The sequence below is a fragment of the Lepidochelys olivacea genome (genome assembly GCF_965140295.1).
Source record: "Lepidochelys olivacea isolate rLepOli2 genome assembly, chromosome: 2".
Lineage (NCBI taxonomy): Eukaryota > Metazoa > Chordata > Testudines > Cheloniidae > Lepidochelys > Lepidochelys olivacea.
In genome coordinates, this window is record NC_140412.1 from 146,849,772 (window position 1) to 146,865,958 (window position 16,187).

The 16,187-nt window shown below is 40.2% G+C and overlaps 1 protein-coding gene across 4 annotated transcripts in view; it reads right to left on the reverse strand.

Moving 5' to 3' along the window:
* ICE1 (interactor of little elongation complex ELL subunit 1) overlaps window positions 1–16,187 on the reverse strand; it is a 77,938-nt gene that overhangs the window by 42,447 nt on the left and 19,304 nt on the right. For 2 of the 4 annotated variants that reach the window (XM_084621837.1, XM_084621836.1), the window contains 7 exons: window positions 15,353–15,435; window positions 14,992–15,031; window positions 14,840–14,899; window positions 10,290–10,379; window positions 10,122–10,181; window positions 5,933–6,306; window positions 6–5,045 (listed from right to left, as the gene is read on the reverse strand). In XM_084621837.1, the coding sequence (XP_084477963.1) occupies window positions 6–5,045; window positions 5,933–6,306; window positions 10,122–10,181; window positions 10,290–10,379; window positions 14,840–14,899; window positions 14,992–15,031; window positions 15,353–15,435 (5,747 nt within the window). Of the gene's footprint in view, window positions 1–5; window positions 5,046–5,932; window positions 6,307–10,121; window positions 10,182–10,289; window positions 10,380–14,839; window positions 14,900–14,991; window positions 15,032–15,352; window positions 15,436–16,187 lie in introns of those variants that run through there. The other 2 variants (XM_084621835.1, XM_084621838.1) reach the window with 2 other exon arrangements.

Consider the following 16,187-nt stretch of genomic DNA (forward strand, 5'->3'; position numbering starts at 1 on the left):
TGTACCTTGTTTGCGATACCAAATTCATAGACAACTTCTTTCTCTTCATCTCTCATTACCGGGACCTTCGAAATATTTCCCACGTACACATGACTCCAAATAACAGGTAACAGGTCAAAACAGGATTCAGCAATTTTCTTCAGTGCCAAAGTCACAGGATCAATAATATTCTCTACTGGTGAAGGCAATTCTGAATTGCAGTTGCCTGCTAATTGCCTAATTTCACAATTGCTGAGTGAGACAGTTTTACCTGCAGCACTCAGTACTTCAATATTAAAGTCTCCTATAGCTTTGATTGCAACATCTTCCTTGGTCTCCAATTGTGGCAATTCACTGTCTAGCCTCAGCCGCTTTGCACTTCTCGGCATAGAGGCTGACAATATCCTTTTTCCAACATGACTCTGACTCCCTGAATCTTTTTGATCTTTATTACTGTGAGATTCTGAATTACTCCCTGTTTTAACAAAAGCAGTGGATGTAGAAGAAATTGCTTTGAACCCACTGAACTGACTCACTGGCCCTGGTACATTCTTGTATTCTGAAGGGGCATGCCCGGTGGGCTGAATGTTACCTTTGAGAATGTTGAGTGTTCTTGCTCTTGGTGATAGCTCTGGATACATAGTGTCCAAGATTTTCACAGAGTTCTCCTGAGGAGCATCTAAAGCAGAACTACCAGCTGCAGTTGGAGGAAATCTTCCTGGCACGGGAAGTGCATGCTTTGGTGTGGCAGCACAAAATTGCAAAGGTGAGGACAGGATTCTTCGACCAACTGCTGTCTCTGAGGGAGATGAAGTGGAAAATATAGGGGGAGATTTGTACTTTGGAGCATCTGACAAAGGAGACATTAGTGGAGGAAATGGAGTTACTCTTAGAGGGGAAATAAGACCATCAAGAGGAGATGGCAGAGAGGACCGGCTAGATGAAGACATTATCGGAGAAACAGGAAGCACAGTTCTTGGAGGGGTAGTTATTAGAGGTGGGAGCAGGGGAGGTAAAGGTGGACCCATCTCTTGTCTAATTTTATTGATGGTCTCAGATGAACGTTTGGTTGGTGTAGAAGTATCAGCATTGGCTAGAACTGGCTGGGTTAGTTGGACCTGCTGAGTTTTTCTTTTTCCTTTACCTTGAAGTAATCTCTGTGTTAGTCTGCCCTGGCCTGCTTGGATTGATGTCTTGGCTGAAGCATTTAAGACATCTGATGGTTCCTGGACTTCCCACTTCAATCTACTGTTGGTTTTGGATATAAGATCTAGAGATGACTCTGAGTCCACAATGTGGGTGTTTTCAAATATTGCTTTTTGTGATTTAGAGGTTTCATTGACGGGTCTAGGGTCAGATATTTCATCGGACACGGTTGGATGCTGATCGAATTCTGTCAAAAACTTTCTACCTTTTCTTTGAAAATGTGTCTCCTTAAGAAAAACATCACTGTAACGGTCATCAAAACAAGACTGACAGCCATCTTGAATAATATTTGTGTCGATATCTGCTGAGGCAAAAGCAACATAAGTTTCTTTTTGTTTATCATTTAATTCTTCACAAAACACTGTATGTGATTTAGACCCTTCTATGCCAGCATCACATGACACACTTTGTTCCATATTTGATGCAAGTTTTTCATTACCATTTATTTGTAAGAAATTGCCAGACAGATGTGTGTCTAATTTACTATTTTTTGTAACAGGTTTGTAGATTTCTGAGCACTTGGCTAACATATAGTGTGATAAATTAATTTCTGAAGTAGTTTGTTTTGTGGGGATCTTTTCCGATACCTCAGCAGATGTAGACGATTCTTCTAATTTTATCAAGCTATTCTCATTGCCAGATGCTGACCCAACTGTTTTAGAATTTTCTCTATGTTCAGATGCTCTCTCATTATTTTCATTATTATGGAATACAATTCCATGCGCTGAGAAAAGTTTGCCTTTAGGATAAACCTTTTCTGTTAAACATGACTGCTTCTTCACAATACTTGGAGAATGGTGAGTTATACAAGGCATAGGCATATCTGCTAGTGCATCTGAGAACACTGAAGGAGGGAATTCACACACTTGGTCATTTTCATCAACAGCTGTGTGAATTACTGGCACATCCACTGAGTAAATCCTGAAAGTTCTCAATTTCTCACTGGACACTAAAAAACGTTCATGCTCTTTTGTATACTTGACCTTTCTATAAGGAAAGTCTTCCTCTTCAGATTCATTTGTCTCCTTTGGAACCTCAGAAGTACTTTTAGAAGATTTGTTCCCATTTGTCTCTCCAAATAGCTTAACGATGTTCAATTCTTTGTCATTGTTCTTAATGGTTTCATCAAGCCTGTATTCTATAGATCGGACCTGACCTTCAGAAGACCAAAGAGGCTCCACTCTCTGAGGTGAAGTTTCTTTTATTACAGAAAGAGTTGTGCCAATTTCCTTCAGGCTACATGTTTCACATTCTGCTTCTTCAAAAACTAGACTAGCTTCCTTTTCCACATGTGTACCCCTGTCAACAGAACTCTTATCGAAGATCTGTATATTTACCAACGTATTTTGTGGTTCTTTGGCATTTGGCTGCTCCTTTTCATTTTCAATTTCTGTTCTACTTTTATTCTCATATTTATTACTGGGACAATCAAGTGGCTTGATCTTTTCTTTATCATTATGTATTGTCTTGCTCTTCACCAAATTACCTACAGAATAATTAGGCATACTTTGAATATCATGATCATTACAGTTTTCATTTCTTCTAGTTAGGGATGAAGCAGTACTAAGTGCTGTAATAGAATCTTCTTCATTATTAGCGTCAAACGCTTGACAATTCTGTTTGAAAGGTTCACCACACACCTGAAAACTGAAAGCAGTAAAATCAATGAACGCTGCTGTGCTCTCCAAAGTTGCTGTGACAGGTGAGTTAATTTTTTTACTATCTATACTTCCAGTCTGCAAGACATCTTTTATGGGTAAAGCTGGTTTTCCAATAAAATCCTTTTCTGAGACAACCTGGTCTGAGACATCTGGAATCTGGTTTCTCATCTCTACTTCCTCCACACTATTCTCTTCCAGATCAGGTGAACTGTTACAGTTCTGAATCACCATGCTCTCAAATGGTTTGTCATTTAATTTCTCTATTTCCTCACACTGAGAATTTTCAGTTACTGAACATGAATCCAGAGGTTTCAAAAACTGTGCCCAAGAAGGGTGTTCACTTTCCGTTATGACAGACTTCACAGTATCTATTTTCTCAGTTTGTAATGGATCACTGCTTCTCTCTCTAAGTTTCAAATGTTCCATTTCAATCTCCTGAGATTCAAATACTCTTATAAAATTTTGAAATTTGGAAGACCTCTGTTCCGATACAATGTATGTATTTTTAGCCTGCCTCATTTCACTAGTTCTTTCTGTGACATACTCTGGTGCAAGTAATACACGATTAGTTCGAACTAATTCTTCAGGTTCTAATGGATCATTTTCTCCATTTATACCAGATGCTGGATTTCGTGACATAAGCGTAGTTTCAAAATCTGGTTTCTTTTGCAATAGGTTATTAGCATCTTTTTGTTCATGGTCTAGTTTAGCTTGTAGACACCTTTCCTCCGTTGCATCTTGTAATTCTCCAACTTCCGTAACATGGAGTGATTTAGCAAATGTATATGCTTCTAGAAAATATTCCTTGTTTACTGAACTACCAGAGAAAATATTTTGTTCAGGCTGAGTTATATTGACCTCAACACACTGCTCTCCAGTTCTGAGCAGTTCCCCATCTCCATCTTCTGCAGACACTGAGCAAGCAGTTCTGCATACCTCTGCAGTATGGTTTTCCCTATCCATATATAATGAATCTCTGCTTCTTTCAGTGGCAAGTATAAATGAGTCATGTCTAAAAGCATTATTTTTTTCCAGTCCACCCTCTTCATTTACTCCATGTTGTTTTATATGCTCAAACTGTTTATCCAGTGTCTCTTCATTGCTGATTTTTTCTTCAGAGCATTGTGATTTAGTGGAGATATCTTTAGCTTTAGTGTCTATTTCAGTTTGCAGAAATGTTCTTGCACCATTACATTGACACATCAATTCATTATCATGCTCTGCTCCAGAAAGGAATTTCGAATGTCTGAAACTAGATCTCACATCTTCCTCTTCATTATGACTTGGTTCACTACTTGTCTCTACACAGAATCCTTTTGTGGTTATTGTAGCTATTATTCTCTCCTCCTTGGTTACTTTTTCAATGTGCTCTTCTATGCAGGGTGTTGTTTTTATCACATTAGATTTTGTTTGTATGTCGCTGGATTCATTTTCCATTTCTTCGTTCCTCATCACTTCACTAGGCTCTTCCTCAAAATTCTCAGGGGTTACCAAAACACTTTCAGTTGCAAAAATGGGTTCCTCAGTTTGCAAGTGAGCATCACCTCTGAGAGTGGATGCTGGTTTTGGCGTTTCTACTTTTCCTGGTAATTCAGCTTCCTCGGTTTCCATTAATTCACTACACCCTTCTTTCATAGGTTCAGAATTGGCTGTAGTATTTAAATTTATAACTGTAGTCTTCTCTGTTTGTACTAGTTCATTAGATTTTTCTTGCAAGTATTGGAAGTTAGATGACATAGCTGAAGAGGTTTTATCTTCATTTTGTATCTCGTCAGTATGGACTTCCTTCTCATTGATGGCTTCCAGTTTACGAGTTGCTACCTTCAGTGTTATGTCTATCTTTGCAGGCCCTATATTCTCAGAGTCCTCTTCGAAATGTTCTTCATTGGCCAACGTGTTCATACTTGAAACAGTCATCTCAGTTTGCTTTGCTTCAGCATCTTTCTTCTTAACGTATCTTAATTTTGCTGTGAAAGTGTCTATATAAATTGGTATCTCTTCATTCTCTCTCACTTTAGTTGAGATTTCTCTGTCATGAGGTTCATGTGATTTCTCATGTTCATTGCTTTCTTTCATACTGACAAAGCTACAGTTACTCTGTGACTCTGCTTTGCCTTCTTCTAAAATACTTTCCACAATGTGAGCATTATGATCAATTTCTTCATCACTGGAATCAGTGGACTCTCCAAACAGAGTATCCTTCAATTAAAAGATACAAAAAGGACAGTTTTTCAAACTGCAGTTTTTCAAATTCAGTATAATTCTATGGCTATAATATTTTTTTCAGTGAATGTACTGGCAAGCACTGGGAACTTATGCAATGTAACCACTTAAACAGGTACAGCTTGGACAGCAGAATTACAAGTCTCTCTATCAATGTTCTCTAATAATGGCCTAGAGGGGACACTTATGGCAAAAGAACAACTCAGTGTCTACCTTTTCACCAGTTGATATCTTAGAGCAAACTGTGGAATAATGAGTAACACAGAAAGGAAAGGAGAAAGGACTACATCAGGCACCAATAAAACAAGGAGGCTGAAGTTACTGTCGGCCAACTTTTCAATGCTTGGTGCCTGAAGTTAGGTTCTTAAAATCAAACAAGTACATCTCTAGGCACTCAAGTTTGAGAGTTTTGCTCTCAAATTCAGATTTCCAATGGTAACCTTGCTAAACAGGCAACAGTGCCTAATGAAGCAGTTATAGCAAACTAAAAAATTTCCAAGTCCATGAGAAGTACTGGATGCAGGGGACTTTACTGACTCAAAAGTCACCTCCACACTCGTTACTTACATTCTGATTGTAATGTATATAGTACTGTATATTTATTGATTGTCATGCCACTATTTTAGTCATTCACGCTTATTGCATTACAAGAGATGTGTCACACTATTTTGTGGAGAGAGAGAGAATTTTAAACTCAGCAAATATTAACTAAATTTGGATCTAAACATTGTGACAAAGTCCCTGTAAAGTGTTTGAAATTAGACAAACACTAATACTTTAGACAAGCCTATCAAATCGCTTTAATTATTTTTGCAGTACTAGAGAAGCTGAGCTTTTGCCAATTCAGTCTTACTATAACTCACCTGCGTAGCCAGTGGTGAAAAACATACTGGCGATAGAAGAGGCGGGAGAGGCCTGGCCCAGTTCAAAATATCAAGCAAGTTTCCACTAAGCTGTTCTTGTTCCTGATCAGGGGACTCTGAGCTACTGTCTGTTAAGTCTGTCTGTACAACCACCTCTATAGTTTTGTCCTCATAAAAAGCACTGTCACCATTATAGTCCTGAAGACGTTCTTCAGTGGTCTTGCTCTCAAATTGATCACTTCCAGAAGGCTCCTTGTCTACTTTTATCTGCAAAGTTGTTAAGGAACTTTGTTTTTCAGTGGTTTCCGGTGAAGAATGAGGGTGAAGCATTTTGCTGTCTGATTTCCTGAATTTTTGGTGGGTTTGTGCAACTTCTACAAAAGACAAAAATATAACTGGTTCTTGTATTTTTCGTTCTGTTTTAATCAAGTTAATACTATTTTATGATTAAACATATTTTGATCACGATTTTCTAAATATTTTCAAAGATAACTGGAAGAAGCACCAACAAATTTCATTTTCAAAAACATTGTTCATGAACTAGGATTAAAATGAAGACCTTCATATATTCTCAAATATAATTATACGTTATCATGTCAAAAAGATATTGGGAATATTAAGGATGTACAGTTAAGAACTCGAGTCAGGAAAGGCCAAAAAATCAAAACTGCTTGAACAACCTTAACTATGTCTATTTGCCATATATGCACTAGAACTATATAATGTAGTATTTCACGTATATTTCTATAACCCTAGATACACATGCAGCATCTCATAATTTTCATAATTTTATATTAGAACAATGTGTAGTATAGTGTCTTTACTGGCATAGGCCCGAGATTCTGCAAACATATGTGCCAGCACAGACTCCAGCCTTCCAGCAAATACTTTCCCACACCTAGGTGTGTGTCGTTTCAGAGAAAAGCGTGCAGAAGGGACAGAAGTTTAAACTGTTTGTGGCGGTGGGGACAGTGTAATTTAGGGAAGAGGGTGACAGAAGGCTGGCATCCCTACTGGGGCAAAATTACAGTTCATTCTCTGTGGTGTATGGCGATTGGTGAAATGTCTCTCTGGGTAGAGAACTGCTTGTTGCCTTAACTTTTCATTCCCTTGCTTTTTAGACTGCATGGTGTGTTAAGCATAGACCCAATCTTAACTGACACACAAAGCAATGCTGTGATGTTATAGTTTATTATTTCATAATATAAGTGCTTAAGGACTCCAAGGATCAAGACACCATTGTACCAGGCACTGTACAGAAAAAACAAAGGCAGAACTTGTCCTCAAGAACTCAAAACGCAAGATTTAGACAAAACAAGAAGTGGAAGTGGTCTTTAACATCACAGTTCTCATTTCACATTCTGACTGCCATCTCCAAGGACACAAAAAGCTAATGTACCAGATAGAACGGAAAAGAAAAAAGTTACATAACTCTCAGTATCTGTGGTTCTTTGAGATGTTTTGTACATAGATCCCACTGGTAGTGCAACATCTTGCACATGAAATCAGAATATTTTGAACAGAACTGCATGCCTGCATGCTCTCGTATCTTCCCATCCCAGGGCATATGATACGGAGCAAGCATGCCCACCTCTCAGTTCTCTCTTACTACCCGTGACATTCATAGACATGGAGCCATTGATCACTACCCATTGAGCTCGATGATCTAGCCAGCTTTCTATCCACCTTAGGGTCCATTCATCCAGCCCATACTTTAACTTACTGGTAAGAATACTGTGGGAGACCATATCAAAAGCTTTCCTAAAGTCAAGGAATAACATGTCCACTGCTTTCCCCCTCATCCACAGAGCCAGTTACCTCTTCATAGAAGGCAATTAGATTAGTCAGGCATGACTTGCCCTTGGTGAATCCATGCTGACTGTTCCTGATCACTTTCCTCTCCTATAAGTGCTTCAAGATTGATTCCTTGAGAACCTGCTCCATGATTTTTCCAGGGTCTGAGGTGAGGCTGACTGGCCTGTAGTTCCCTGGATCCTCCTCCTTCCCTTTTTTTAAAGATGGGCCCTACATCCGGGACTTCCCCCGATTGCCATGAGTTTTCAAAGATAATGGCCAATGGCTCTGCAATCACATCCGCCAACTCCTTTAGCACTCTCGGATGCAGCGCACCCGGCCCCACGGACTGGTGCTCGTCCAGCTTTTCAAAATAGTCCTGAACCACTTCTTTCTTCACAGAGGGCTGGTCACCTCCTCCCCATACTGTGCAGCCCAGTGCAGTAGTTTGGGAACTGACCTTGTTCGTGAAGACAGAGGCAAAGAAAAGCATTGAGTACATTAGCTTTTTCCACATCCTCTGTCACTAGGTTGCCTCCCTCATTCAGTAAGGGGCCCACCCTTTCCTTGACCACCTTCTTGTTGCTAACATACCTGTAGAAACCCTTCTTGTTACTCTTAACATCCCTTGCTAGCTGCAACTCCAAGTGTGATTTGGCCTTCCTGATTTCACTCCTTCATGCCTGAGTATTTTTATAGTCCTCCCTGGTCATTTGTCCAATCTTCCACTTCCTGTAAGCTTCTTTTTTGTGTTTAAGATCAGCAAGGATTTCACTGTTAAGCCAAGCTGGTCGCTTGCCATATTTACTAATTTTTTCTTCGCATCAGGATGGTTTGTTCCCGCAACCTCAATAAGGATTCTTTAAAATACAGCCAGCTCTCCTGGACTCCTTTCCCCCCTCATGTTACTCTCCCAGGGGATCCTGCCCATCAGTTCCCTGAGGCAGTCAAAGTCTGCTTTTCTGAAATCCAGGGTCCGTATTCTGCTGCTCTCCTTTCTTCCTTGTGTCAGGATCCTGAACTTGACCATCTCATGGTCACTGCCTCCGAGGTTCCCATCCACTTTGATTTGTAACTGACAGGTAGCTGTCTGGATTCGCCAGCTTCCACACAGCGATTGCAACACACTTCTCTACCAGAAGGGCAGCTCTCAATCTGGTGTCCTTGCGCCACAGGTCGGGGGCCAGCTCAGCACATAGCTCCATGAAGGTTGCTTTACGCATCCTAAAGTTCTGTATCCAAGGACAATGCAAGCCCATCAATCAGTGCTAGTTCCCTAGCCCAAAAGCGATGGTCTACCGCACGGGTGGGCAACCTGAGCCTGAGAAGGAGCCAGAATTTACCAATGTACATTGCCAAAGAACCACAACAACATATCAGCCGTCTCCCCATCAGCTCTCCCCATTCCGCCCCCAGTGCCTCCTGCCCGCTGGCAGCCCCACCAATCAGCGCCTCCCTCTCCCTCCCCAATCATAGCTGTTTCACAAGGTGCAGGAGGCTCTTGGGGGAAGGGGGAGGAGCAAGGGCATGGCAGGCTCTGGAGAAGGGGTGGAGTGGGGTCAGGACCTGGGGCAGAGCCAGGGGTTGAGCAGTTAGCACTACTGGTACGTTGGAAAATTAGCACCTGTAGCTCCAGCCCCAGAGTCGGCACCTATGCAAGGAGCCGCATATTAACTTCTGAAGAGCCGCATGCGGCTCTGGAGCCACAGGTTGGCCACCCCTGGTCTACCGTACGCAGCTGCTCTGTGAATGCACAAAGCACTGCTAAGTTGCTGCCGTCCATATCACACTCGGGTGCCTGCAATTCACCCTCTGCTAACAGTGACTAACTATGCAAGTAACTGTGCTGCCATGCACAATGTCCTCATGACAACTAACAGCGCATAGGAGAGAAGCGCGGGATCCATCCTCTCTCACTGCAGATGCTGGCGTGCACTACAAAAGAATGACAGTTGGGAAAATGTCGCAAAAGGAAGCCCGAGACCTTTGGAGGGGTGGGACACAAAGCGGTGTATGATGGTACATTTTGCACATCCCAGGATGCGCCACGCTCCATTTCCGCATTCCCACAACACCAAGAGACAGATGGTGTCGCCAGGCACTGCGGGATACATACCCACAGTCCATTGCTCTTGCTGCCACCCCAAATGCAGACACGATCTGTTGACAGAGGGAGCAAACGTACACACACTTTGGCGCCTTTGCTTTTGTCGATTTTTCCTTGGCGACATTAGTTTCATCAAAAAAACTTGCCAGTGTAGACAAGCACTTAAGACCTAGCATAACACTTTTCAAATAGTTAATTTGTAATGTTCTGAGATAATACAGTAGCATTTAGCCTGAATTAGTGCATTTATTTTTATAGCAAATACATTAAAAACCTATTGCAACATACCTTCTGTAAATAAGTTGCCTGTTTTTTCAGGCATCCTTGAGTGACCCTGAACAGAAGCTGCTGAGGAAAAAAAACAGTCATTAATACAATTTGTTCTCAATGAGAAAGATTTAAAAAAAAAGAAGGAAGTTTCAACAGCATTCCAAGACTTTTTGTGCTCCTTCTCACCCAAGATATAATCATGTTCGTGGTTCTGTGTTTTTCCTGTTGTGCTGTCAATGCACATCCAGAGCTCCTCCAACAGCAGCTTTATTTTTCCTGTTAAAAATAAATACTTTACAATTAAATAGCTTTTTAAGTTTGGGAATTTGTCATATCACTTTTGTTCTAAGCAAGCATACATGTATGAATACAGTAAAATAGAGAATACTAAAATCTAGTATTATATATTAACTAAAAGTATAAAAAATGTAAAGCAACCATTTTATCTGGGGAAATATATCCTAGATACCCAATCCAGGAGTTAACGGTCCTTCACGCAGGTTCTTCTCATGGGTAGGAACTTGGAGAAAATACAATAATTGTATGTTTTCATGCACATTTGCTTAGCTACAATCAAGGCCCAATATCCTAAGCAGTAGATCAGATCTGAATTATGCAGCAGGTTGTCCTCACTCTGTCAGTGGCTTAACACTTAGTGCAAGAATGGTATAGATGAACCGAAGTTATATACTGCTGCATGTAGGATTCACAGGGGGTAGAGAGGCTGTGGTTCATGAGAAGCCCATGCCCCAGTCCACTGCTTGCTCCTCCCCACAGAGAGCCTTGAGACTCTAAGAAAAATGCTCTCCATACTGAGCTTCTAAGGCAGGCAGGTGCAGGGCTCTCTGGTCTCTAAGCCCCTGGCCTGCACCTCCCCATGCACTGTGCCAGCCATGACTTTCTCTCCTCCTACAGAGCTCAGTAAATTCAGGAGAGATAGAAATGAAACAAGAAATTTGGGAGCAGATTCAATCAACTTAAAATTAATGGAGGCTTTTAGTAAATTAAAAATTACCTACATGCCATTTCCTGTTGCAATATTAAGACAAAGAACTTATTTAAAAGGCACTACAAAGCACATGAAATTAAGTAAATGCAGGCAGATCGATACTCTGAGTGTTAACTTTCAGAGGGGTGTAAACTGAAATGGTTAAATAATGAAAATACAATTATAGCAGCACTAAAAAGAAAAGCAAAAAATGAAGAGAACGCTAACAACCTTATGAACACATGTACAGGTGCACAGGATCAGACCAATGGTCTACCTAATTCTGTAGGTCAATAGCAGTTGCTTCAGGGAAAGTGCAAGAATCTCTGAAGTGTGAAATTATAGAAGAATCTGTTAATAGAGCAAGTTTCTTCATAACTCCTTCACAGGTTAGTTTACAGCCTGAAGTACAAAGGTTTGTCTCTCACGACTTTTTTTTTTTTTTATAAACACATTACTAATGAAATTTTGGATACTTGTTATATGTACTTAGATATACATATATATATATATACACACACACACACATATATATATATATATATATCTCCAGCCATTTTTGGCATCTTCATAAACTCTTGGCCTCATTGGCTATATCTACACTGAGGCTGGGAGGTGATCCACTAGCACAGGCAGAGAGACTCATGCTAGCACACTAAAGGTAGTAGCGTGGACATTTCAACAAGGGCAGCAGTTCAGGCTAAACACCCAAGTCCAAGCCTGACTAACTCCCAAGTCTGCTGTAATGTTCATATTGCTATTTTTAGCAACCAAGCTAATGTAGCTAGGGGAAATCTGTCCACGCACACCAAGATTCACATTTCCAATTGGGTAGACATACCAAATGATTTCTTGTGATGAGCTCCTTTGGCAACCGTACATCATGAAAAAAAAATTCCATTTTATCAGTTTTAAATTTGCTCCCTTTCAATTTTGCTGATTATACACTTGCTCTTGTATAATGTGAAACGGTAAATAGGAGCACTTACTCCACTTCTCTGTACCATCCAAGATTAAGGCTGCAAGTTTGTCATGTAGGTCACGGATTCTGTGACTTTCTAGGACCTCCGTGACTTTGAGTCAGCAGTGTGCCCTTGTTGCCAAGAAGGCCAATGGCATTTTGGGATGTATAAGTAGGGGCATAGCGAGCAGATCGAGGGACGTGATCGTTCCCCTCTATTCGACATTGGTGAGGCCTCATCTGGAGTACTGTGTCCAGTTTTGGGCCCCACACTACAAGAAGGATGTGGATAAATTGGAGAGAGTCCAGCGAAGGGCAATAAAAATGATTAGGGGACTGGAACACATGAGTTATGAGGAGAGGCTGAGGGAGCTGGGATTGTTTAGCCTGCAGAAGAGAAGAATGAGGGGGGATTTGATAGCTGCTTTCAACTACCTGAAAGGGGGTTCCAAAGAGGTTGGCTCTAGACTGTTCTCAATGGTAGCAGATGACAGAACGAGGAGTAATGGTCTCAAGTTGCAGTGGGGGAGGTTTAGATTGGATATTAGGAAAAACTTTTTCACTAAGAGGGTGGTGAAACACTGGAATGCGTTACCTAGGGAGGTGGTAGAATCTCCTTCCTTAGAGGTTTTTAAGGTCAGGCTTGACAAAGCCCTGGCTGGGATGATTTACCTGGGAATTGGTCCTGCTTCGAGCAGGGGGTTGGACTAGATGACCTTCTGGGGTCCCTTCCAACCCTGATATTCTATGATTCTATGACTTCTGCAGCAGCTGATCCAGGAGCCACCCGAGCAGCTCAGGCAGCTCCTGGGCCAGCTGCACCGGCTGCTGCTGGGGCCATCTCCGGCCACCATGCCCCCCTCCCACAGCAGCAGCAGGAGTTTGTGTGTGGGAGGGGGCTCAGGGTCATGTTTACCTCAGAGAGCTCCCCAGAAGCGACGACATCCCCCTCCGTCAGCTCCTAGGCAGAGATGTGGCCAGACAGCTCTGCGCACTGCCTCCGCCTGCTGGCGCTCAAGGGCCCCCCCAAGATTTAGTCAAGGACATATAATACAAGTCATGGACAGGTCGCAGGCCATGACTTTTTGTTTACTGTCCGTGACCTGTCCATGACTTTTACTAAAAATACCCATGACTGAAACATAGCCTTATTCATGAGCTCATCAAAACAAGAATATATTTATATGATGTCCGTTCATTTTGATCTCTATTATAAAATAAGTTGTCCCTATCTTCCCTCTCTTTATATGGAGGTTTTCCGTGTCTCTAAGCATTTCTATCACTGTTGCTGAATCCTTCTATTTCTGCTATATCCTTTATTAGATACAGTGACCAGAACTGAACTTAGCATCCCAGATGAGAGTGTACCACTGTTTTATGTAATAGCAGTATAACATTTTCCATCCCTTTCTCCGTGCACCCTATGTGTATCCTGTATCAGTGTCACTGGTAAGGAAGAACACACAACTCGAGACATAACAATACATTTTACGCTAGCTGGAACAAGTTTACTTTTGATAGTTTGTGTCAGATTACCACCATGTAGCTTTGTTGAAGTTTGAAAATTGCTGTGGTGTCACACTTCATCATGACCTCTATCACATAAATAGGCATATTATGTACATTAGGTATTTTCCACTGCCACCTGTCATTTATGGGTTCTCTGATTTGGAGATATCTACTTAGCAGCTATTTTCCAAAAAAACTTCTCATTAACAGCAAAGCCCTCTCACTTCCTGAAACTGAATTTAAGTAGTATCCATTTACACACCAAATTAGAAACAGAAGGATGAAGTTAAGTGCAATTGATTAACAAATGTCAGACTTATTTTGCAAAAAACAATTTTTGTTGTACTTAAAGTTGTATACAAATGCTCTAAAACAAGGAATACAACTGGTCAGAAAAAAAGGGAAGTGTTTCCTTTTTTTCTCCTGTTTTTGTGTTCATCAAAAATTTTTAAGTAGTTTTTAAAAACTGAAACAATTGGTATTCAAAAAAAGCACATATGTGAGTTGCAAAAGTACAATCAGTTAGGAAACCCTCACTTAAAGTGAGGAATCCCTCTTCAGCAGTTAAAATGCATTCTGGAAGAAGGTTACAGTCAGGACGGTGTTTGCTTTGCTTGCTCAGCAATTTCCATTTGGAATTAGAGAGGTAAAGAAAAGAACAGAACAGTCTACTGAATATTCAGCAGATGTGTTAGCTTTATGCAAGGCAGAAGTGATTCATTATGATGAAATTTTTCATTTCCCTTCTTTTAGTCCATTCTCCCTGGATTTTTGCCTCCTTGGGGAAGGTATAGCCTGTTACAGTTTGACAAACACCACCGAAGATTTGATTCATATTTTCTTTTATTTGCTTTACTTGCCTCTTCACGATCTGAACTGAGGACACTGGAAAATGGAATGAGATGATGGGATATCTTACAGTCTGTTGTTTTCAGGCTGGATTTTGGGTAATTGCTAAGTGGTGTTTGCGTATGAAAAGTGAAAAATTGTTTTAAAAAGTGACAACTTAAAATAAGTCTTTAGAACCTTCTCACATGAAATAATGTAAATAAATTGCATATCAACTTTAGTAGTGTATATTCCCTCATAAAAGTATTTTGCTTTTCATTCCTAATACCAGCTAAATCTGCTTTTATAATATATATTCATTATAAATCCATTTCAAACATCTGTACTGCTAAAAATACTGCTGCCAAGACAGCAAGATATATTCCTGCAGAATTACAGTATGTTTTGAACCATTTGTACTGCACAGAAGAAAGTCTAACAGAAGTGTACCTTTGTCTATGTTTGCTACTGGACCTTCTCTTGCACTCTGCGTCTCTGCATGTTTTAACACTGAAAAGAATATATACAGTTTAATAACATACAGAAAGTAACAGTTTAAATACAACTATAAATCTAAAGGCAAACAAAAACTGGAAACTCACCCTTTTTGCATTTTTCTTTGGGAAAATCATCACGTTTTTCCTGTTTAACATTAATTAACTGCGTTAAATTGCTATGCAATACATATATATTTTACAATAATCACATTGAAAAGACCAATGATCTTTGGTCAATATTTATTTAAAGTGCACTAACTTAATAAATGCTGTGTAGGGTCTGAAACAGCAACTAAAATACTAAGTGTTGTAATTCAATATCCCCAAGCTAATTCAAGATCTTACTATACTAGTATAGTTGAAAACCTCAAACTGAGATATTCATAAAATTCACAGTTATTGTATCTACTTTTTTTTTTAGAAATACTACAGAAAGATTTTCCCCCCCAAAGTTGCCAATTACTACCTGTGCCTTCTTTAGCTCCTTTTCAAGAACTTTCTTTTCAGTCTTCAACTGTCTGAAGTCTTGCATATGCTTTGTTGCAGCCTCTTTATTTAAGGAAAAAGAACCATAGGCATGAGACTATTAATGCACAAGTCAAAGCACCTGAAACCAGCAAATATAAGTGTAGAATGCAGACCTATAGAAACACACTGCATTTTTGGTTTGTTAAACTTTGAAAGTTTATCTGGGATCCATCAATGTATGCGTGATTTCTTCTGAAGTATTTTACCAGGATTAGAACACACTAGATGTATATTTAAAGTTACAATAAGACAACACCCAAGCATCGCAATATGAACCACCACTCATGAACTTAAATACAGCCCCATATTCCCCAGATAGGAAAGGCAGGTCCAAACTGGGTGATGATATTTTTCACATGCCCTATTATCCTATTTAATGAAGGGGCTAGGGAATTAGAAGTTAGATAAAAAATAAAAATGTGTTGATGTTGCAAAGGAATCTGGTCAAATTCAGTCCTACTACATAAGATGCAAATCCCTTTGACTTCAGTGGGAGCCATGCTCACTTGCACCAAGGCTGAATCAGGAGATTCTGGAGTTATAGTCTAATTTCTGCATTTTGTAAAGCACCAACTAAAAGCCTCTTCTCCATTAGAGATGTGTACGCTATGGTTCATTCTCAACTGGGTGATGATATTTTTCACATGCCCTATTATCCTATTTAATGAAGGGGCTAGGGAATTAGAAGTTAGATAAAAAATAAAAATGTGTTGATGTTGCAAAGGAATCTGGTCAAATTCAGTCCTACTACATAAGATGCAAATCCCTTTGAC